Source organism: Antechinus flavipes, chromosome 2, assembly GCF_016432865.1.
Source record: "Antechinus flavipes isolate AdamAnt ecotype Samford, QLD, Australia chromosome 2, AdamAnt_v2, whole genome shotgun sequence".
Taxonomy (NCBI): domain Eukaryota; kingdom Metazoa; phylum Chordata; class Mammalia; order Dasyuromorphia; family Dasyuridae; genus Antechinus; species Antechinus flavipes.
In genome coordinates, this window is record NC_067399.1 from 61,884,675 (window position 1) to 61,908,237 (window position 23,563).

Sequence of the window (23,563 nt, forward strand, 5' to 3'; positions counted from 1 at the left end):
GAGATAGAACAGATTTTAAAATTGACTTAACTTTAGTTCATGAGATTTCCTAAATTCCAATTAAATGTTCCAGACAAACTGAATTGCCATTTGGATATTTTCCAATTCACACAAATAATTTCTCTTTTGTGAGCCAGGAAAGGGTTAAGATATCAATTTTTTTTGTGTGTGAAACTGGGCCCTGAGAAGTCTGACTCTAGATAACTCAAAAGCAGGTTGTTTGTTGCCAGAGGTTTTTTTTTTTTCAAGTAGCAGTGAACAGCTTTTCTGTTTTCCTGAAGTTCCCAAAGTCTTAAATTTTCTGTAAACACAGTGCAAATAGATTACAATTTACATAATCCTTTCAGTGGCTTTGATTAGAATTCCTTTACAACTGTTTTTACTATTATATCTCAACAAATTTACTGAATTATGTATATTTTCTTTCTCTCCCTCTCATACCTTCATTCAAGTATCCCTTTTGCAGTCAGGGAAGGAGGGAAGGGTGAAGAAAGAGAAAGAGATTCTCTTTCCCCTATGCACTATCCTTCTAGTCCTGGTGAGACCTTACTTTAATTGAATTTACACACACACACACACACACACACACACACACACACACACACACAATATTTCAACAATGGCATTGAAATAGCCCAGGCAATAAAATTCAAGACAGCCGCAATGAGTACAATTTAGAATTTATTTGGTACCGAGGTCGGGAAGGAGTTCTGATCAAATTCCTGATCGAATTCCGTGCCTCACAGAACTAAAGACAGCCTTATAAGCATTTCTGTTCGGCTTGTTACATTTTAATCTGTGATTCGCATTTTACAACAGGAAGATGGGGTTTTTACAGGATAAAAAGGAGAATCGCACCTGGGCAGATGTTTTAACATATCGGGTTTTGGCTACCACCCTCCTGGAACAGATACCCTTAAGAGCATTGTTGAGCCGGCCGTTTGAAGTGCAAAAGAAATCCCCCAATCTAGCTGAGCAAACTTTCTTCTGCTAGCCCGAGGCCCTTGAAGTACGGGGGAGGGGGGGGGAAAGGAGGGCCATTTGTCCATTTCAGCATTGCATGTTGATCTCATCTAAAAACCCATATAAAGTTATCAACTATGAAGCAATCGTATCCAGTAAAGCAGTTAATATTCATATAACATTTGTTTTATTCTAAACATTTTTGTAGTCATGTGATTTTCACAACAATTATTATTAGTTCTCTTTAGAAATCAGAAAACTGGACAGAGGTAAAATAATTTGCCTTAAATTACATAGCTAATACATTTTTGTAAACTGAAATAGATAATGATGGGCTTACAAAAAGCAGAGGCTGAGTGACTTTTTCACCTCACACTGAGTACCGCCAGGGGCACCCAAATTCTTCCCAGGCAGTTGCTGGACAGGACCTGTTGAAGTAATTGGTGTCAGGTTCCTCCTTTGATAATAGTTTCAGATGCCAAGGATCAGGGAATGCTCACCATGGGGCCTGACCTCCACTCTATCCCTATTCTCCCAAGGGGGTTTAAGGAGGTGTTTGGGCAAGGTTGTGTGAAGTCCTCTTGGCTGTTGCTGCTTTACCCATTTCTATAGTTGCTGATGAATTGTAGGAAAACAAATTCTGCTTCACTTCACCTCACCTCACAGATGAGACAGGTTAGGAAACAGAGGGATTAGGGCTTTATTGATCTTGTTAGCAATCCTTACACCTGATATGTCCTCAGGACTTTGGGGAGTGGAGCATACTGAGTGATCAGAGTTGTGTCTTGAGTATGACTCTTCAGCCTCCATGCCTTTGAACTGTCTGTGTTCCATGCCTTGAAATGCTCTCTCTTCTTACCTCTTCCTCTTAGTTTCCCTGGCTTCCCTCAGGACTCAACTCAAATCCCACCTTTCCTGCCTCCTTTCCCAACCAACCACTAATACCTTCTCCTTTCAGATTGCCTTCTATCTACTCTGTACATTATTTTGAACATAATTAGTTATTCTGTGTTTGTCTCCCTGTTAGAATGTGAACTCCAGGAGGGGCTAGGACTATTTCTGCTTCTCTTTGTTTAAATGGTACAGTCTGTGAAATTTTAGCAAAAGTTCAAAATACATTGAGGTTAAAAGGCAGATGAAGAAAGGTAAGGAGGAAAATCTAATGGAAAATATTTATTTTCCTAGAAGGAATGGAAAGCAAATACTTTAATTGCATATGAAGAGGTAAAACCTTTAGGACTCGGAATACATCTAATCTTTGTCCTTAGCCACTCATCTACATAACATACCCAAAGGATTTTGGGAGGTGAAAATGGCTAATCATCCTCAAATTGCCCTGCCCTAATTTAAGGAATTTCATGACACTTCAATTAAAAAGAGTAGAGTACCCTCCAGCCTAGTCATTGGTTGAAGATGGAGAAAGACTACAGTTGCCTATCAAAAAGTGAGCCCAGAAGAACAACAGATTGATGCAAGTAAAAGAGACCCTGAGAAGAGCATAGTGATTGAGCAGTCTGCCTAGCTCAGCCCAGGAGCAAGAGAGACTGGTTAAAGCTTGCAGAATTGAAATGCCAGTCTAGAGGAAAAAAAGGCTTCTGGGAAGAAGAAGTCAATAGCCAGTCCTACTGCACAATGAAGCTTCAAACAGTAAAGTTTATGAATATCCTCTGGAGGAGAGACATCAAGTTCCAGTGATATACAAATTGTGAAGTGTTTGGGCTGTATGTGTACCTTATATAAATGCCTCACTACCATTTTATTTTAAGCTTTTACTCTTCCCCTTTGCTGGAATTCTATTTGTGTTTGTGGGAAAATATGTCCCTGATATTGGGAAAATGCTTTGTAAATACTATCCTTGCTATGTCTATTAAGAAAATTGCTTTGCTAATGAGCTAATTCGATTGATTAAGTAGAAGTATGTTGGTAGGGGTTCTTGAATTTGTGTTTAGGATAGTCACACATAGGATTATCCCTAAAGTAGTGGGGGGGGGGGGGGTTGGCAACGCAGCCCCAGTCTCAAAATGACTACTGAGAGATTTCTCAACTTGAAGATCAGAAGTTTTATTAGAATCTCGTGAGAATCTTGTGAGAAGCCGTGGGTCCATTCCCTGAGAGTTCAAGGAAAGAAGGCTGATTTTACAGAGGTTAATCGGCAGTTTAAATAATCAAGGAAAAAAAAAATTATAAAAACTATTCACCCACTTATCTCCTGTTCATATTCTAAAATCATTGACAAACTTTATTTCTTTATTTGTCTTTGGAATACAGATGGGCTTTTGTGGCATTAGGGTCTTGGTTAAGCAATAAATGTTTCAGAAGGGGTGTGTTCTGTTAATAATCAATTTCTAAGGAGATTTATTTAGAGGTAAGTAATCAATTAAATCAGAGGGGTTAAAGATTTCTAAAATAACTAAGGAGCCATGGTTTACCTCAGGCTTTTCCCAATCAACAAATAGAGCCAGTTTGGAAGCTTCTAGAATATCTCCAGGCCATTAAAGAGTCAGGTTCTTCTCTAAGCAGTTGAGTAAAGGTCCAGTGGATTATCTCCTAATATTTTCTGCTGGAAGAGCAAGTTTCTCTTCTTCCTAGAGCCTAAAGATTAAACAGATCTTTGGTGCTGAGTCTTGACTTACCTGAAGTTATTATTCTGAGAAGTCCTCAGTTTCTCATTTTACTCAGTAATAACAGCCAGATCTCTGGGGACCTAACCTGCTAGTGGCAATATGAGTTTATGAAGTAAGTTTTGAGAGGGCAATTTTTTCTAATTTTTCTAATTTTATATTCCCAGTGCTTAGTGAAGAACCTGGCACATAGTATTTAATAAATGTTTGTTGACTGAATGACTAGTGTGTCAATATTCCAGTTTATTTAGCTTTAAGGAATCATAACTCAAGTGTGCACTTTCTTAGTATTATTTGATTTTTTATGAAAAGTCTTGACCTAAAATTCCATTTTGGCTTCTTTGAGCTATTTCCCAATCTTTGGAGCCAAGTTCAACTTCTAGAAATGGCAGCAGAAACAATGATTACTAGGTTGGGGGAGGAGAGGGGAAGAAAGAGTGAACTCTTTCTTCTTCTGCTTCTGCTACAGAATGAAGTAGGTAAGACTTGAGGTTGAGAAGACTGAGTTGATGTTTTTGGTTTTACCACTAACATACTCATAAATTATCTTTTTCTCTTCTTGGCTTGAACCTACTCATTTGTCAAATAAGGGGATTAAATTTGTTTTGTTTTTTTTTATTATTTTATTTTAATAGCCTTTTATTAACAGGTTATATGTATGGGTAACTTCACAGCATTGACAATTGCCAAACCTCTTGTTCCAATTTTTCCCCTCCTTCCCCCCACCTCCTCCCCCAGATGACTGGATGACCAGTAGATGTTAAATATATTAAAATATAAATTAGATACACAATAAGTATACATGATCAAACCGTTATTTTGCTGTACAAAAAGAATTGGACTCTAAAATATTGTACAATTAGCCTGTGAAGGAAATCCAAAACGCAGGCAGGCAAAAATAGAGGGATTGGGAATTCAATGTAATGGTTCTTAGACATCTCCCAGAGTTCTTTCGCTGGGTGTAGCTGGTTCAGATCATTATTGCTCCATTGGAACTGATTTGGTTCATCTCATTGCTGAAGATAGCCAGGTCCATCAGAATTGGTCATCATACAGTATTGTTGTTGAAGTATATAATGATCTCCTGGTTCTGCTCGTTTCACTCAGCATCAGTTCATGTAAGTCTCTCCAGGCCTTTCTGAAATCATCCTATTGGTCATTTCTTACCGAACAATAATATTCCATAACATTCATATATCACAATTTATTCAGCCATTCGCCAATTGATGGGCATCCACTCAGTTTCCAGTTTCTAGCCACTACAAAAAGGGCTGTCACAAACATTTTTGCACATACAGGTCCCTTTCCCTTCTTTAAGATCTCTTTGGGATATAAGCCCAGTAGTAGCACTGCTGGATCAAAGGGTATGCACAGTTTGATAACTTTTTGAGCATACTTCCAAATCACTCTCCAGAATGGTTGGATGTATTCACAATTCCACCAACAACATATTAATGTCCCTGTTTTCCCACATCCCCTCCAACATTAGGGGATTAAATTTGAAGGTTCTTTTTAATTAACCATTATGTCTTCTAAAGCTCCTTTTAGTTTTCATAGTTTGTATGCTTTAACTTTCTATTTTCTGAACCTCCTTTCAACCTCAATGTTTTGTTATAATATATCAACAAGCATTTACTAAATGCCTATTGTGTTTTTGGCATCATGTTAGACAAGATTATTCAAATATAATGAATGAAACATCCAAAACAATTCCAGTAAACTTTGGATAGAAAATGCCATCTGCCTCCAGAAAAAGAACTATGGAGATTGAATGTAAAACAATACATGCTATGTTCACTTCTTTTTTTTGTTTTGTTTTGTTTTGTTTTTTTCTCTCCCATGTTTTTTCCCTTTTGTGCTGATTTTTCTCTTCCAACATGATTCATAAAGCAATGTGTATTTTTTTAAATCAAATTTTCCTTATTTACAATGGCCTTGCTTTCACCCCTAATTTGTGGTTTTCTCAAAGAAGTTATTATAATCTTGGTAAAATTATTATTGAATAAACTTTGTGATGATGAAAAAAAGAATGAAATAGTTCAAAGTTTCAAAGAGCTTATATTCTCATGGGGAAGATAAATATATATAGAATAAACGCAAATTAATACAAAGTAGCTAAACACAAGATAGTTTGGGAAAGAGGGCAATTAGGGGAACAGGAGAAGCTTCGTGCAGAAGATGATGTTTGAGGTTCAGTTTGAAGGAATACAGGGGTCCTATGAGATAGAGGTGAGAAGATAGTATATTTTAGGTATGAAGAATACAAATGGAGATTGAAGGTAAATAGGCTTTTATAAAGGACAGAGAGTAGGCCAATTTGTCTGGACCACAGTGGAGTTGGGGTGAGGATCATTGAGGCTGGATGGATAGGTTGGAGCAAGATTACAAAGGGTAAAACGAGTTTATATTTGATCCTTCAGGAAAAAGAACGTCAGAGGAATTGATTGAGTAGGGACCCCAAATGGGGTCAGGAAGTGTTGGATCAGTTCAAAACATTAACAATGCAGTTTTCCCACATCCCCTCCAATATTTATCATTATCTCTTCCTTTCGTCTTATCCAATCTGATATGTATAAGGTGATACCTCAGAATATTTTAATTTTCATTTCTCTAATCAATAGTGATTTAGAGTATTTTTTCACATAACTATACATAGCTTTAATTTCTTCATCTGAAAATTGTCTGTTCATATTCTTTGACCATTTATCAATTGGGGAATGAATTATATTCTTATAAATTTGACTCACTTCTCTATATATTTTAGAAATTTATACAAAATCTTTTTAATTTAATCAAAATTATCAATTCTGTATTTCATAATGTTCTTTAGTTCTTCTTTGGTCATAAATTCTTCCCTTCTCCAAAGATCTTATAGTAAACTATTCCTTGCTCTCCTAATTTGTTTATAATATCAACCTTTATGTCTAAATCATGAACTCATTCTAATCTTATTTTGATATAGGGTGTGAAATTTTGGTTTATACCTAGTTTCTGCTACACTATTTTTCTGTTTTCCCAGAAATTTTTGTCAAATAGTGAGTTCTTGTCCCAGAAACTAAAGTCTTTGGGCTGGTCAAACAGTAGATTACTATAATCATTGACTTTTGTGTCTTATATACTTAGCCTATTCTACTGATACATTACTGTATTTTTTAGACATTACCAAATGGTTTGATGATTGCTATTTTATAATATAGTTTTAAATTTGGTATGGCTAGGCCTCCTTCCTTTGCATTTTTCCCATTAATTTCCTTGAAATTCTTGACCTTATGTTCTTCCAGATGAATTTTATTGTTATTTTTCTAGCTCTATTAAATAATTTTTTGAAGTTAGTATAACATTGAATAAGTAGATTAATTTCTGTAGAGTTTTCTGCATCTATTAAGACAGTCATATGATTTCTGTTAGTTTTGGAATTGATGTGTCCAATTATGCTAATAATTTTCTTGATATGGAACCAACCCTGCATTCTTGGTAAAAATCCCATTTGTTCATATCTTGGTATTAAATTGATATAATCTCTGCTAATCTTTTGAGCTGTGTCTTGAAGAAAACCTGGGAAGCCAGGAGGGTTAAACTATACTAATCTCTCCAAGACTTTTTCTCCCATTCCATAGAAACTTCTTTACCAAAAAAACTTATTCCACCCCATGGACTATTCACATTGGAAGTACCTTCCAATCCTGTAGCCTCCACTTATGATTGGCTGATTTCTCTCAGAATCTCCAATTTAAGAAGGAAGTTCAGGCCAAAGATGTCTTCATTTGGTTCTAGTCAGCACTGCTGATTTCTCCATAGCGTTTTCTCTACCATACTCCAGGACTGGGTTTCTTCCCTGCCCCTTCTTCCTCCTCCCTGTTTGTTTTGTTCTGTTTGTCTTTCACCATTAGAATGGAACTTCTTTGAGCATGAGAACTGTTTTTTTCTATTTTTTTTCCTTTTTCTATTAGTATTTACAATATTTAGCACAGACTCTGACACATAGGAAGCCTTAATAAATGTTTGTTGACTGAACTGTAGTTGACAAATTGATCTATGAAAAATGGTTTCCCTTTCTTTCCCTACAGACTTCTGAATTTCATTGTTTCTTGGCTCCATATTACTATCCATTGGAACTAAAAGGACAGGGTATGGGAAGGAATCCAAACATTAATCAGGAAAGATAATAATAGCAATAAGAGTGCTTACATTCTGTTTGGCAATTTAGGCACCAACTTTGCTATCAGTGCTTCCATAGTACTGAGGCAAGTACACTTCATGTTACAGCCAAATTCCTTTAAAAATAGTCTACGGGGGGCAGCTAGGTGGTACGGATAGAGTACCAGCCCTGAAGTCAGGAGGACCTGAGTTCAAATCTGGCCTCAGACACTTAACACTTCCTAGCTGTGTGACCCTGGGCAAGTCACTTAACCCCAATTGCCTTAGGAGTAAAAATAAAAATAGTCTACAGGGTTTCTGATTGAGATGGCAATATGAAAAAAATCTAGCTTTCTTGCATACATTCCACACCGGATCTGACAATGATCAAGATTTATTATTTTTTTTATTAAAGCTTTTTATTCACAAAGCATATGCATGGGTAATTTTTCCAATATTGACTCCTGCATAACCCACTGCTGCAAATTTTCCTTTTCTTCCCCTATGCTCTCTCCCACCAGGCAGGCAGTCATGCCAAATATGCTGAAATACATAGCAGATCCAATATGTGTTTACATATTCACACAGCCATCCAGTTGCACAAGAAAAATCAGATCAAGAAAGAAGAAAAAGAAAAACCGAGAAAAAAAGAAACAAAATGCAAGCAAATAATAACAGAGAGAGTGAGAATGCTATGTTGTACTCCACCCTCTGTTCCCATGGTTCTCTCTCTGGGTGTAGATGGCTGTCTTCATCACTGAACAAGTGAAACTGGTCTGAATCATCTCAATGTTGAAGAGAGCCATGTCCGTCAGAATTGATTATCATATAGTCTTGTTGTTGCTGTGCATAATGATCTTCTGGTTCTGCTATTTCACTTAGCATCAGTTCATGTAGGTCTCTCCAAGCCTCTCTGAAATCATCCTGTTGGTCGTTTCTAATAAAACAATAGTATTCCATAGCATTCATATACCGTAATTTATTCAGCCATTCTCTAATTGATGGGCATCCACTCAGTTTCCAGTTTCTTACACTACAAAAAGGGCTGCCACAAACATTTTCGCACATGTGGGTCCTTTTCTCTCCTTTAAGATCTCTTTGGGATATAATCCCAGTAGAAATACTGCTGAGTTAAAGGGTGTGCACAGTTTGATAACTTTTTGGGCATAATTCCAGATTGTTCTCCAGAATGGTTGGATCCATTCACAGTTTCACCAAGAATGTATAAATGTTCCAGTTTTCCCACATCTCCTCTAACATTCATCATTATCTTTTCCTATCATCTTAGCCAATCTGACAGGTGTGTAATGATATCTCAGAGTTGTCTTGATTTGCATTTCACTGATTGTTAGTGATTTGGAGCACCTTTTCATGTGACTACAAATAGCTTCAATTTCTTCATCTGAAAATTGTCTGTTCCTATCCTTTGACCATTTATCTATCAATTGGAGAATGGCTTGAACTATTATAAATTTGAGTAAATTCTCCATATATTTTATAAATGAGACCTTTATCAGATCCTTTGGATGTAAAAATGTTTTCGCAGTTTATTGCTTCCCTTCCAATCTTGTCTGCATTAGTTTTGTTTGTACAAAAATTTTTTTAACTTAATATAATCAAAATTATCTATTTTATGATCAATAATGATCTCTAGTTCTTCTTTGGCCACAAATTCCTTCCTTGTCCACAAATCTGAGAGGTAAACTATCCTATGTTCTTCTAATTTGTTTATAGTATCATTCTTTATATCTAGATCATGAACCCATTTCAAACTTATCTTGCTATATGCCTACTTTCTGCCATATTAGTTTCCAATTTTTCCAGCAGTTTTTGTCAAATAATGAATTCTTATCCCAAAAGGAGGGCTTTTTGGTTTGTCAAATATTAGATTGTTATAATGATTGGCTATTTTGTTCTACGAGCCTAACCTATTCCACTGATCAACCAGTCTATTTCTTAGTCAGTACCAAATGGTTTTGATGACTGCTAGTTTATAATATAGTTTTAGATCTGGTATAGCTAGGGCACCTTCATTTGATTTTCTCTTCATTATTTCCTTTGAAATTCTTGACCTTTTATTCTTCCAGTTGAATTTTGTTGTTATTTTTTCTAGTTCAGTAAAATAGTTTCTTGGAAGTTTGATTGGTATAGCACTAAATAAATAGATTAGTTTAGGGAGTATTGTCATCTTTATTATATTTGCTTGACTTATTCCAAGAGCACTTGATATTTTTCCAATTGCTGAGATCTGACTTTATTTGTATGGAAAAGTGTTTTGTAGTTTTGCTTATATAGTTCCTGACTTTCCCTTTGCAGATAAATTCCCAAATATTTTATATTATCAACATTTATTTTAAATGGAATTTCTCTTTGTACCTCTTACTGTTGGATTTTGTTAGTGATATATAAGAATACTGATGATTTATGTGGATTTATTTTGTATCTTGCAACTTTGTTAAAATTGTGGATTATTTCTAATAGTTTTTTAGTTGATTCTCTGGAGTTCTCTAAGTATACCATCATATCATCTGCAAAGAGTGATAATTTGGTTTCTTTATTACCTACTCTAATTCCTTTAATCTTCTTTTCTTCTCTTATTGCTAAAGCTAGCATTTCTAATACAATATTGAATAGCAATGATGATAATGGGCAACCTTGTTTCACCCCTGATCTTATTGGTAATGGCTCTAGTTTATCCCCATTACATACTATGCTTGCTGATGGTTTTAAATAGATGCTACTGACTATTTTAAGGAAAAGTCCATTTATTCCTATACTCTCTAGTGTTTTTAATAAGAATGAGTATTGGATTTTATCAAATGCTTTTTCTGCATCTATTGAAATAATCATATGGTTTTTGTTAATTTGGTTATTAATATTGTCAATTATATTAATAGTTTTCCTAATATTGAACAAGCCCTGCATTCCTGATATGAATCCTATTTGGTCATGGTATCTTATCCAGGAGATGATTATCTGTAATCTCTTTGCTAATATTTTATTTAAGATTTTTGCATCAATATTCATTAGGGAGATTGGTCTATAATTTTCTTTCTCTGTTTTCATCCTATCTGATTTAGGTCTCAGTATCAAATTTGTATCATAAAAGGAGTTTGGTAGGAGTCCTTCATTTCCTATTTTTTCAAATAATTTATATAGTATTGGAGTTAATTGTTCTTTAAATGTTTGGTAGAATTCACATGTAAATCCATCTGGTCCTGGGGATTTTTTCTTAGGGAACTGATTAATAGCTTGTTCTATTCCTTTTTCTAAAATGGGACTATTTAAGTAATTTATTTCCTCTTCTGTTAATCTGGGCAATCTATATTTTTGTAGATATTCCTCCATTTCACTTAGGTCATCAAATTTATTGGCATAAAGTTGGGCAAAGTAACTTCTGATAATTGCTCTAGTTTCCTCTTCATTGGTAGATACTTCTCCCTTTTCATTTTTGAGTCTAACAATTTGATTTTCCTCTTTCCTTTTTCTTAACAAATTAACTAAAGGTTTATCTATTTTATTGGTTTTTTCATAAAACCAACTCTTAGTTTTATTTATTAATTCAATAGTTTTTTTAGTTTCAATTTTATTGATCTCTTCTTTTATTTTTAGAATTTCAGGTTTGGTATTTGGGGATTTTAAATTTGTTCTTTTTCTAGCTTTTTTTAATTGCAAGCCCAATTTATTGATCTTCTTCTCTATTTTATACAAGTAAGCCTCTAGAGATAAAATTTCCCCTTATTACCGCTTTGGATAATGATCAAGATATTCTGAGAGAAATGAGATTCTTTCATAGTCCCATGCCATATACAAAGTCAGGCAGAAGCCTCTGATCTATCAGGGGATTTTAGTCTCCAATGGCTAGAATTGCCAGAATCTTTCCCAGAGACTGTGGGTAACTGTTTCTATTGAATGTTTTCTATTGAATGCCCTTAGATTTACCTACCATAATACTATCCAACTGCCTAAGATAGACTTAGAAAAGGAAAGCATTGGAAAAGAAATGGCTTTTCTATTCCCCAGCTTCCTTGTTTGTAAAATGATGAAGTTAGAACCAATGATTTCCAAGGTCCCCCTTTTGAGATTTCCTTGCCATTATTAGAAAATGGTACGGAGGGATTTTCTTCCCCCTGGAATTGGCTACCAATTGGAGGATCAGTGATGGTAATTATAATTTAACCCCAAATGTATCAGTAGGTTATATATAAAAGTCAAAGCATTTAAATCTGAAAAAGAACACAAGAAAGATCAGTAATTTTCTTGGTCCACACCATCACCCTTGAATCTCAGTAACTTCTCTTTCCCTTTGAGAAACATTAGGACAGGTGGTATTGGTAAGAACTGTAGATTTGGAGTCCAATATTGTTTTGTGCAATTCTTTGTGATCTCATCTGGAGTTTTCTTGTAAAGATACTGGAGTGGTTTGCCATTTCCTGACTTGCCCATGGTCACAAAGCTAGTAAAGGACTGAGGTTGGATTTAAACTGAGGTTTCCTGACTCCAGGCCCGGCTCTATTCACTGTGCCATGTAGCTACCCTAATAAAATGGAGTCCAATGACATTTTTCCCCCTTGGAGTATTATGCTTAATTTCATCAAGCAGGTGATTTTTGGTTATAGTCCTAGTTCCTTTGCTTTTAAAAATATTACGATTCATTACTTCTAATCCTATAATGTTGCAAGTGCTAAATTGTGTGTAATCCTGGTTGAGGCTTCTTGATATTTGAATTGCCAGTTGCAGAATTTTTTTCCCCTTGACTTAATAGTTCTATAATTTGGCTATAATATTCCTTGGAGGTTTTATTTAAAGATCTCTTTCCTGAAGTAATCAGTGGATTATTTCAATGGCTTTTTTACCCACTGGTTTCATGATATCAGGGCAGTTTTCCTTGATAATTTCTTCAAAAGTTCTTTTGGGGTCCTCCTTTGGCCATAATTTTCAGATAGTACAATGATTCTGCCATTGTACCTCCTAAATCTATTTTCTAGGTCAGCTGTTTTTGCCAGTGAAGTATTTTATATTTTCTTTTATTCTTTCATTCTTTTGAATTTATTTGATTCTTAATATATCATAAAGTTTTTAGCTTCTACGTGCTCAATTCTAACTTTTAAGGAGTTGTTTTAAGTTTTTGTACTTCCTTTTCCATTTGATCAATTGTGCTTTTTAGAGAGTTGTTTTCTTTAGTGAATCTCTGTATCTCCTTTTCCATTTGGCCAATTATATTTTTAAGCAGTTGTTTTCTTTTTCCAAGTTGTTGACTTAAAAAAAAATAATTCTTTTGCATCATTCTCATTTCTTTCTCTAATTTTTTCTGTCTTCTATGATTTTTAAGCTCCTTTTTGGGCTCTTCCATGAGTTCTTTCTGGGTTTGAGACTACTTCCCATTTTTCTTTGGGGTTTTACTAATAGGTGTTTTGACATTATTGTTCTCTTCTGAGTTTGTGTCTTGGTCTTTCCTGTCACTATAATAATAATTTTCTTTGGTTAGATTCTTTTTGTTGTTGTTGTTCTTTCTTTCTTTTGGCCTTTTTTCATTCTTCAAAATTTGAGGTGGGTTCCCAGATGGAAGGGGCATTGTCTTATGTCAATGGCTACAGGCCACTAATGTTGCCTTGAAACTGATAGGGGCCCTCATCTGGAATGGGGGTAGCTGATGCTGCTGGAGGCCATAGGGGTCTGGCAGCTCACTTGGTGCTGAGCTGGGGCCATAGTGGTAGTCTTTGCTGTGTGCTGGGAATGATGAGGTGTTTCTGTTTGCAGACTACACTGAAGCACCTGGAAGTCTGATTTCTGGAGGCTACCTGTCTGCCTAGAGTTCCACTGAGGTGCTGGAGGCTGCTTGTTTGCTTAGGCACCTGTAGGGAGCATCTACCTGTTTATCTGGGGCTGTGTTGAAGCACATGGAGGTCTGGTTTTTGGAGGATGCCTGTTTGCCTAATTATGCTGAGGTATGTAACAGGGGTGAGAGTATTTTGGTTGGTAATTGCCTGTTCTGCTACAATGGGGCTCAGGATCTCCTACTGGTTTGCTGAGTTGGGGATTGGGGTTGGCTTGCTGGGATGTTTCTTGTTTTGGACTGAACTCCCCTTTTACCCAAGGAAGACAAATGTTGCTGATCTTCCAAATATCTTGGGCTAGAAGATTGTTTCTCCTCATCTTTTTGCTAGTTATGCTAGTTAAATCCCAAGATTTGTTTATGGTTGCTGTTTTGTGATTGTTTAGAAGTGAATATGGAAAAGTTACAATAATTTCCTGCTGACTCTACCATCTTGACTCCCAGAAGTGAAAATAGACTTTTAGGCAAATATACATTTGGCATTCAAATGATATGGCCAGCTAGTTATACAACTAGGACTCTAGGCATGCCATTTAATCTATCTATCTAAATTTCTACTATCTTTGCATTCCATATCATATTGTCTCAACCCTATATCAACTTGGCTCATTCTTTTAATCAGAAGTTTCTTAGTGACAAAATGATTTTAACAGCTCAATATTTAATTTTTCTTAACGAAGAATGTTTTACTACCATATATATCTGTATTCTAGAGGGATATTCTAGAGCCAATTTGCATCAGGACTGGTTGTTAAATTTTTAGCATGAGCATTTATACCTCAGAATTGGCATCCACTACAAATTAGGGTTTTGTACTATTCTTTTGTTGATTTCTAGATTTAAGAAAGTGATGAAGAATATGTGAATAACCCACTTAAAAGTGGTTTTCTTGGAGAGCTGATTGTTAAACAATGACTAGCACATTTCTGCTTTATCCTGTTAATAAAATGTGTTTTTATTATAAAATAGCATATTAGCATAAATATTTTATTAGACAGAACAAAGCAAGTATTTCCTTTGATTTTGCTATTTTTTTTTCTGTATAGAAGAAACCCTGTAGAAGAACCACATTGAGTATGGACTCAGTTATACGAATTCTCTCTGTGCTGTTGTTTCTCTGCAAGTAAAGAATCACTTGACTTTTCACTCTTTCTATAGTTATTTGCTTGTATTTTGTTTTCTTTCTCATATTTTCCCTTTTTGATCTGATTTTTCTTGTGCAGCATGATAATTGTAGAAATATGTATAGAAGAATTGCACACATTTAATATATATTGGATTACTTTCCATCTAGGGAAGGGGGTGGGGGAAAGGGAGAAATTTGGAACAGAAGATGTTGCAAGAGTCAATGTTTTGAAAATAAAAATCTTTGATAAAAATGCTTAAAAAATGTTGTCTGGAACATGCTTACTAATTGATAAAACAGGACAGAAACATCTGATATTTTCATCAGAACCTGACAACAGGTCAGTGTACCAAGAAAAGGCTTAGATTTGGAGTGAGAAGACATGGCTATTTTGTGTCTGCATCCCATTGAATAAGTCCTTTTCCTTTTCTGGGCCGGGATGTGCTTTCCTGTTTAATGATTTCTAATATCCCTTCCATCTCTAAGTCAATCATTTGATTAATCAAAAAGCATTAATTCTTTATCTGCCAAACCTCCTAGAGATACAATGACAAAAAATGAAATCATCTCCACTATTATTTCTGTGAAATGAACTAGGGATTTTTTCCTCTAGAGATATTATGGACTGGTTGGATTCCCTCTATTCCCAGCAGTGGAAGGTACCTTTTAAAGGAGATGGTATTTGTAAAAGTATTTTCTTAGCACAGTACCTGGCACATAGCAAACACTATACACATGCTTTTTCCCCTTCTGAATATTATTTAAATTCTTCTCCAATAGCAGTAATGAGTAAGAGTCAAACTATTTTATTCAAAACTATTTTATTCAAAATTTTAGTTGAAACTGAGGAACTACTTAAAAGAAATGATTGATTTATTAATCTGCAACATTTACAAAGATGGTTATTTTTAAAGATCACAACTCCACCCGAGCTTTCTCGAACTGCATTTCCTTCAGCTTCTGAGGCACAGTCTTAGTCCAGAACTCCAGTTTATCTGCCTTCAGGCTCTTTCCCACAGACAGCTGCAAATTCAGCTGCAGATACTCTTCCTTCTGGTCATAGACTGGCCAGTGCAAAAGGTCTGCACCATTTGGATCCCTAGAGGGAAAAAAAACAAGTATTTAGAAATGAAAAGTTCCACCATTCTGGCAAATGTAGCAAGCCACCATGAGCTCAGCCTGAGAGTCAAGGACAGGGCCCTCTGCTAGGGGTCAGCTAACAATAGCAACACCTATAGAGAAACTTGTCCATTCATTCTTAAACAGTTTGGGGTTCATATTTCATGTTGCATCTTTCTAATGCATGTGAAGTAGAAGGCTCAAAGTAAAAGGATTCATATCAGGAATAAGTTGACAAAGCAGAATTTCAACTCATATTATTGGATTCCCTTTCACTGGGGCAGCTAGATAGCACAGTGGAGAGAACCAAGACTGGAATTAGGAAGACCTAGTTCAAATCCAGCTGATCCTAAATTGTAATCCTGGGTAAGTCACATCACCTTGCTTGCCTTAGTTTCCCCATGTGTCAAATGAGCTTGAGAAGGAAATGGCAAGCCACTCCAGGGTCTCTGCCAAGAAAACTGCTGATGGGATCATAAAGATTTGGACCCAGCAGTATAAATTCCAAATCCACAACTCTTGCCACTACCACTTGACTTAATGTTTCCCAAGGGGGAAGAGGAGCCATTGAGATTCAAGAATGATGGTGTGGGCTGAGAAAGTTGCTGATCTTTCTTGTATTCCTTTTAAGATGCCCTTGTGCAGTCTGCCAGAGCAGCGTCTCTGCCCACTCCAGCCAAAAACTTGAGGAAAGTGGTATACTTGTTCAATAGACCTTGCCTTTATGTTAATTTAACTTTTTTTTCTTAACAAATTTCAATCAGGGAACTTCTATGTGAGTAAGAAAATTTATGCCACTAGAAACAAACACTACCCCACAGGAAAATCTGGAAACCAAGGGGCTGCTTCCTCACCCATGATAGGCAAAATTTGCCCAGTAGCTCATTATCTTGTGGCTCAGGAGTTTTTCGTCTTCTGTTGCCTCACCTAGAACTAGAAACAGAAAAAAGAAACATCTTGAATAAAGTCCAAATGCAGGTATAAAGGTGTTCTCTCCTCCCTAGACCTAGCCATTTATTCTTTAAGTTCCCCAGTCACTTCTGCTTTTGTCACTGAACTTCTCTTCCTCCACTGGTTTCCTTTATTACACTCCCTTCCTGGAATATCTGCCAGGATTTCTGCTAGCCCATTCTATCTAACTCCCAATCTGAGTCTCTCTCCAATAAACAAAATGGTACAGCTGGACTAGAAGTCAGAAAGATGTATTTTCTACTCCTTTAGACACTAACTAGATGAGTGATCCTAGGCAAATCATTTTGGTTTTTTGTTTGAAAAATGGGAATAATTAAGGTACCTGTGTCCCAGATGGTTGGGAAGGTTAAAAATAAGAGAAGAGAGATAATCTACAGAGTTCTTAGAAAAAGTTGTAAAAGTGTTACATACATGCTATCTTTGTAATACTATATTCATATTATTGTATACTTATAATAATATATAATCTTATGATAAACTATTATATATCAATTTTATATTAGAATTATTTAATTGCATATTTCTTATATGTAATTATAATGGCATTATTATTATTATAAATAGTCGTTATAATTATTAATATTATTACTAACTACAACAATATAGTACAAGGTCCAGTGGCTATAAAGTCTTTGCAGGTGGCCCAGACAACACCTGCCATTCAAGAACCCTGCATGGGGTAGTGCAGACAGGCTCAGCCTAAGCAGCTGGGTCATTAGGTAATGAATTCACTGGCCCTGGCACGTCATGAAACAGATAAATATAAAAACTAGCCTTTCAGTTCTGGCAAGATAGAATCAGGGAGGTTAAAAATAGGGGCAGAAGACTTCTGCAACCACTATTTGGGGACAACCTAACAACATTAATTCTCCAAATTGCTAAATGAAACTTTTGTCTGGTGATCAACAAATGGATGTTCTAGTGGAGAAATTGAACTAAAAACAATGGAAGGAAAAAAAAAAGGAAGGAAGGGAGAAAGGATGTAATCATGTAAATTGAATTGAACTGAATAGCTGATTCAGTTCTCATTGAATTCATCTGAAGAAGCAGATTGAATTAGGGGACTTCCAAGTCTGATATCTTAATATCCAATCATACAGTCAATAACTCAAATGTTGGAATACAAATATTGAGAATAAAAAATAAAAACCAAAATTCTTCTTGGGGAACCGGGCCCACATTCAGTGTTTCCTAAGGGAAACTGGTAGGACCGAAAGAGCTCTGGATTTGGGGGAAGACCTCCTAACTCTATAATGTACAATTCCTCTCTCTGAGCTTCAGTTTATCCTTCTGTAGCACAGACATAATAACAATCCCTTCCTTTGCCACACCCCGACCCTTACACAGTGTTTGGGAATATTGAATTCTCTATCTTTTGATGTTGAAGACAACCTTGACAACAGGAAGGTGACACTCTGACATGCAAGTAAGTTGGATTTCAGTGAGAGAGGGTTGTGCAAGGTCACCTGCCTTACTTTCACCTCTAAAGCCATCTGGGTCCAGTGGCCAGATATAGATCAGGACAATGGGAGATGGCCCTCAGTGGGAGACCCTGGCCTTTTGAAGCTAAGATCTTTAACATGTCTGAGTTTGACTGAAGCAACATCCATTCAGTGATTAAGGCTAGATGAAAAAGATATGGGGTAAAGCCTTTTTTTACCCAGTCAAAAAAAAAAAAAAAAAAAGGAATCAATCTGAGAGGGAAAGACCCTCAACAGCAGTTAGGGGATTGAGTGCTGAGTGTAGAGCCAGGAAAACATGAGTCCACATCCTGACTCAGATCCTTAACTAGCTCAGTGATTCAGGCTGTGAAGCCTTTCTCAGCTTCACTTTTTCATCTGTAAAATGGGTATAGCAACAGCATCTACTTCATAGGACTCTTGTGTCATATGAAAGTGGCAAATACGAAGCTCTTTGAAATCCTCCAAGGAGTATATAAATGCTGTCTATTTTCACATTAAATGAGATAATGTATGGGAAGGTGCTTTGTAGAAAGTAAGCCATTAGCATTCATTTTGATGTCAGAGAGAGTAAAGTTGATGATGAGATGGAATGACCCAGCCTCAGGGATTCTTCTCCTACTCTCCCCCCAACCCCAAGCCACAACTTCCAGTTCCATCCAGTCTTCACTGCTTACAAGGAGCTCCAAAGACAAACTGCAGCTCATCACCATGGTCTGCTTTCACATAATCCGGCCTGACATCCTTAAATATGCTTGATCGGTGCTGAAATTCATAGAAGTAGACCGGAGAGCTGGGACCTAGACAAGCATGAAAAATGCCCACAGTTACTGACACATTGAACACAGAGCCTGCTCTATATGCCTGTAGACTCCTAGTCTGATCCCTCTTTGGAGAGGAGGGCAGTGGCAGCTGGCCACGAACAGACCAGGTTCTAAAGGGCAGCCCCTTCACAGATACTATCCAAGAGTGATGCTGTGAGGAAGGACAAGTGCCGGGGTCTGAAGGAGCAGGACCTGGGTTGGAATTCTGGCCCTGCTGCTGACCCACTTAGGGGACTCTAGGGGAAATTCTTTCACTTCTCTAAAGCTGATTTTTCGCCTGTAAGGTGCAGACAATAATCTCTGACCTGGGGAAGCAAATAAGCATCTATTGTTCAGTTGTTTTTCAATTTTATCTGACTCTTTGGGACCTCCTTTGGGGTTTTCTTGGCAAAGATACTGAGGTGATTTGCCATTTCCTTCTCCAGGTCATTTTACTGATGAGGAAACTGAGGCAAACAGGTTTAAATGCTCAGGGTCAGATAACTAGTAAGTGTCTGAGGTCAGATTTGAATTCATGAAGATGAATCTCCCTGATTCCGAGCCAGGCATCCTATGCACTATGGCGGCCCCTAGTGGTCCTGTGAATACACATTTATATTGCCACTACTTTGTGCCAGACACTAAGTGTTTTACAAATATCTCCCTGGAGCCTCACAACAACCCTGTGGCAGAGGTACTATTATTATTACCATTTTATAGTTGAGGAAACTGAGGCAATAAGAGGTTAAAAACTTGCTTGGAGTCCCACAGCTAGAAGGTATTTGAGTCTGAATTTGATCCCATGCTCTCTCCACCAGAATGAGGTTATTGTGAGGATCCAAGGGAATAATGGGTGTAAAGTGTTTTGTAACAATAAAATAGTCTAGAAGCACCAGGTGTTATGGGAGATAGAGTGCCTGTCCTGGAGTCAGGAGGACCAGAATTCAAACTGGACCTCTATTCTTAACTACCCATGTGAGACTGAGCAAGTCACTTAACCTAGATTGCCTCCTCCCAAAAAAGCACAAAAAAATCCTCAATAAAACACTTTAGTTGAGGTTCTGGATTTTATTTTTATTCAAGCACTTTGGTACCGGGATTTCAATGTCATTACTTTTTTATCCTATATATTTTATTTTGGATATTTAAAATATTATTTTGGAAAAAAGTCTACAATTTTCATTAGATTGCCAAAGGGGTCTATAACACATACCCACAAAAACTTTAAAAAATCTGCTTGTAAAAATGTGGATTATCATTATTATTTATTATACTTATAATCATTATTATTTGTTCTTGTTGCTGTAGAGAATGGTTACTGAGTTCACTTCAACTGGGGTTCGGAGGGAAGGAGTAGAAAGATGAATTCATATAGGTGGGTCTGGAGACTAGGAGAGCAAAGCCCAGAAGCAGGAGCCTCCTTCTGCATGAGTATATGGGTGACATACACATACTGCCCCAGAGAAGAGACATCCTTATGTTGGTTATGAAAAGGGTAAATGCCATACTCACCATGTTGATACTTGGCAACTTTGAGGGCAGGGATGACAAAAGTCAAATCTCCCAACATTTCCTGAAATTGAGCTCGATGTTCTCCAGGGTCCTCAGTATTTCTTATATACTCTTCAATCATCAGATGCCCAAGCTCAGGAGGAATACCCTGTAGGAAACATAGGAGGAGACAGAGCAACAGAAAAATGAATTTACTGGGCAGTGGATTGTTTGTGGTGGTTGTTGGTTGATTGTAAAAATTAAGGAAGTTTCTGAGTGGTGCAGTGGATAAAACATTGGCCCTAGAGTCAGAAGGACTTGAATTCAAATCTGACCTCTGACATGTATTAGCTGTGTGACTCTGGGCAAGTCACTTAACTTTACCTCAGTTTCCGTATCTATAAAATGAGCTGGAAGAATAAATGGTAAACTACTCCAGTATCTTTGCCAGAAAAACTTTCAAAAGGAATCACGACGAGTCAGACATGATTCATCAGTAAACAACAATAAGGAAATGCACACAAGTTTGCATGCTCTTTATAGGTCCTGGGTCTCATTGATCCCTTTACCATCTCCCCACCAGGAACTGCTCTTTCTGGGTTAAATTCCTCAAGAAGATACTGGATAACTACTTGCTGGGAATGGCATAGGAAGTATGTGGGACTCAAGAAAGGGGAAAACTAGATGGGATCTCCAAGTTCCTTTCCATCTCTGTGACTATGAAAGAAGAAAGTCAAAAGGTGGAAGGATCTTCATTGGCTCTATTCTAGTCTATTTCAACAGCCTCTTGATGAGTCCTTGTATCTTGGATCTAACCCATTTCAATCTATCCTCCACTTCTCTCCCCAAATGATATTCCAAACAAGATCTGACCTTTTTATCCTATCCTAACTAAGTAAATTCTAGTGGGTACCCATTACATCTAGGATTAAATATAAACTCTTTTGTTTGGTACTTAGAACTTTTTAACAACATGGCCAATCCAAGACTGCCCCCAGATTTATTATACATTATTACCCTCCTCATACTCTATGGTCCAATTATATCAACTTTCTTGTTCTTCACACTTTACACTCCACTGGCAAGAGTCAGTTCAAAATAGTACCTTCTAGAGAACATCTTTCTTGGGTCCTCTCTCCTCCAGCTGCTAGTACCTTACCTCTCCCCCAAGATTTTCTTTGTGTATGTTTTCTGCTTATCCCTTGATATGCTGGTTCTCTCTCTCATAGAATTCCTCTCTTGTAGTTCCTTGAGGGTAGGGACTGTTTGACTTTGTCCCTACACTTAGCTTATTAAAAAAAACAAACAAAAAAAACTTGTTTAACTGTTGTCTTACCCACAATGGACTTTGCAATGACGATAGGATACTTTCTTTATCTATATTTTCCTTAAATCCAGGTACGTTCATTCCCTGTGTAGAGAAAAATGATGCATTGTGAATGGTTTTTAGAACTTTACAAAATTTATGCATTATTTTAAACAAATCTAACCCAAGGAAGTTATTTTACCATTTAGGGAGGAATAATACCACGAATTTGTGTAGTAGTTACTGACAATGCCCAATATACCCTGAAAAATTCTCAAAATATTTTGCAAAATGGCCAGCAAAATGATGGTAATTCCCAGTATTACTGGGTTACATACTGAGTATGTAACAAACAGTAGTCATGATTTTCTCATAATGACCAGTCAGTGACTGATATTTACTATAATTCATTATGCTAAAAATGACGCAAGTAGAATTTAATTTTTCTGACTAATGTAAATAAACTGATTACATGCATATGCTTTAGGAAGCAGTTGACAAATGGTTATTAATGTCATATTTTTAATTCATATAGACAAACTGATCTTTATGTATCCTGAATTGAAGTCCACAGGAAAGAGAACATTAGAAGGCCCAGATTCTAGTCCCAGTTATGTGACTTGAATTAAATTATTTCCTTTCTGCAAGCTTGATTCTTGATTTTACAAAACAGGGATAAACATCTTAGTGGTCCCTATCTCACAGCAGGTGTTGGGAAAGCAGATTTTTTTTTTTTTTGGTAAACTATAAAGTAGTACGTTAATGTCAGTTAGCATTATTCACTGTTTATTTAAAATAAAGAGATTTGGGGCAGGGAATGAGATAACACAGTGGTTAGTTAGAGCCTTGGAGCCCAAGAGGTCCTAGCTGTATGACCTTGGGCACATCACTTAACTTTGCCTCCAAAAATTAAAAAAATAAAAATAAAAAGAATTATAGAGGATATTTTAATCAAAGGGGAGCCAGATCTGGTTTGGGTTTCTCTTCCTATACTTCTGAATAGATTTGTAAGTGAAATGAGTCATTTATAAAGAAAATAACAAAAAGTTGAATCACTTCTGATTCTTCCAGAGAAGCCTATTCAGGGTAATTTTTTCTGATTCTAGAAAAGGCAAATTTACAGATACATAAAGACAGCAGGGTCAGACAATGTAATGAATAATGGAGTCAGGATCTAAAACATAACTTGATAGACTAGATAGATATTGAACCACAACCACTTGAATCAAATTTAATGAGGGCAAAGTCTTTTAAAATTGACTTTACAATTTAAAGATAAGGGAGGCTTGGTTATATGGTAATTCATTTGAAAAAATTCTATAGGGGAAGAACCAAGATGGCAGAGATAGACAGGTCTTTATCTGAGCTCTTCCTGGCTTCTCTCAGATCAACACCAGATCAAGCCTCTGAATGGATTTGGGTATGACAGAAACCACAAATATTTGGAATGTAGCAAGTTTCCAATAGAAGATATTTTGGAAGAACTTAGAAAAGATCTGTCTCAATTGACAGGGGAGTGGATGGAAGAGTGCAGGGAGATGTAGGGCAGAGAGGCTACCCCACACTGGAAGAATCTAGTGGGGGACTCATAGCCAAAATGAAGCAGCATTTGCTACTCTGTCCTGGTTCAGAAGCAAATGGATCAGCAGACTAGCTGTGAGACCTCCAATGCAACTACAGAAGACAAATGGTGAACCTCTGAACTCCAGCATAACAAGCAAGATTTGAC

The 23,563-nt window shown here is 36.6% G+C and overlaps 1 protein-coding gene across 1 annotated transcript in view; it reads right to left on the reverse strand.

The window, feature by feature from the left end:
* Positions 1 to 15,487: 15,487 nt before the first annotated feature.
* Positions 15,488 to 23,563, reverse strand: part of LOC127547933 (pyrethroid hydrolase Ces2e-like) — a 28,772-nt gene continuing 20,696 nt past the window's right edge. The window contains exons 9-13 of the mRNA XM_051975064.1: positions 21,865 to 21,939; positions 20,550 to 20,697; positions 18,912 to 19,034; positions 16,657 to 16,735; positions 15,488 to 15,782 (exon numbers count right to left, since the gene is read on the reverse strand). Coding sequence (XP_051831024.1) covers positions 15,599 to 15,782; positions 16,657 to 16,735; positions 18,912 to 19,034; positions 20,550 to 20,697; positions 21,865 to 21,939 — 609 coding nt within the window. The 3' untranslated portion in view covers positions 15,488 to 15,598. The remainder of the gene's footprint in view (positions 15,783 to 16,656; positions 16,736 to 18,911; positions 19,035 to 20,549; positions 20,698 to 21,864; positions 21,940 to 23,563) is intronic.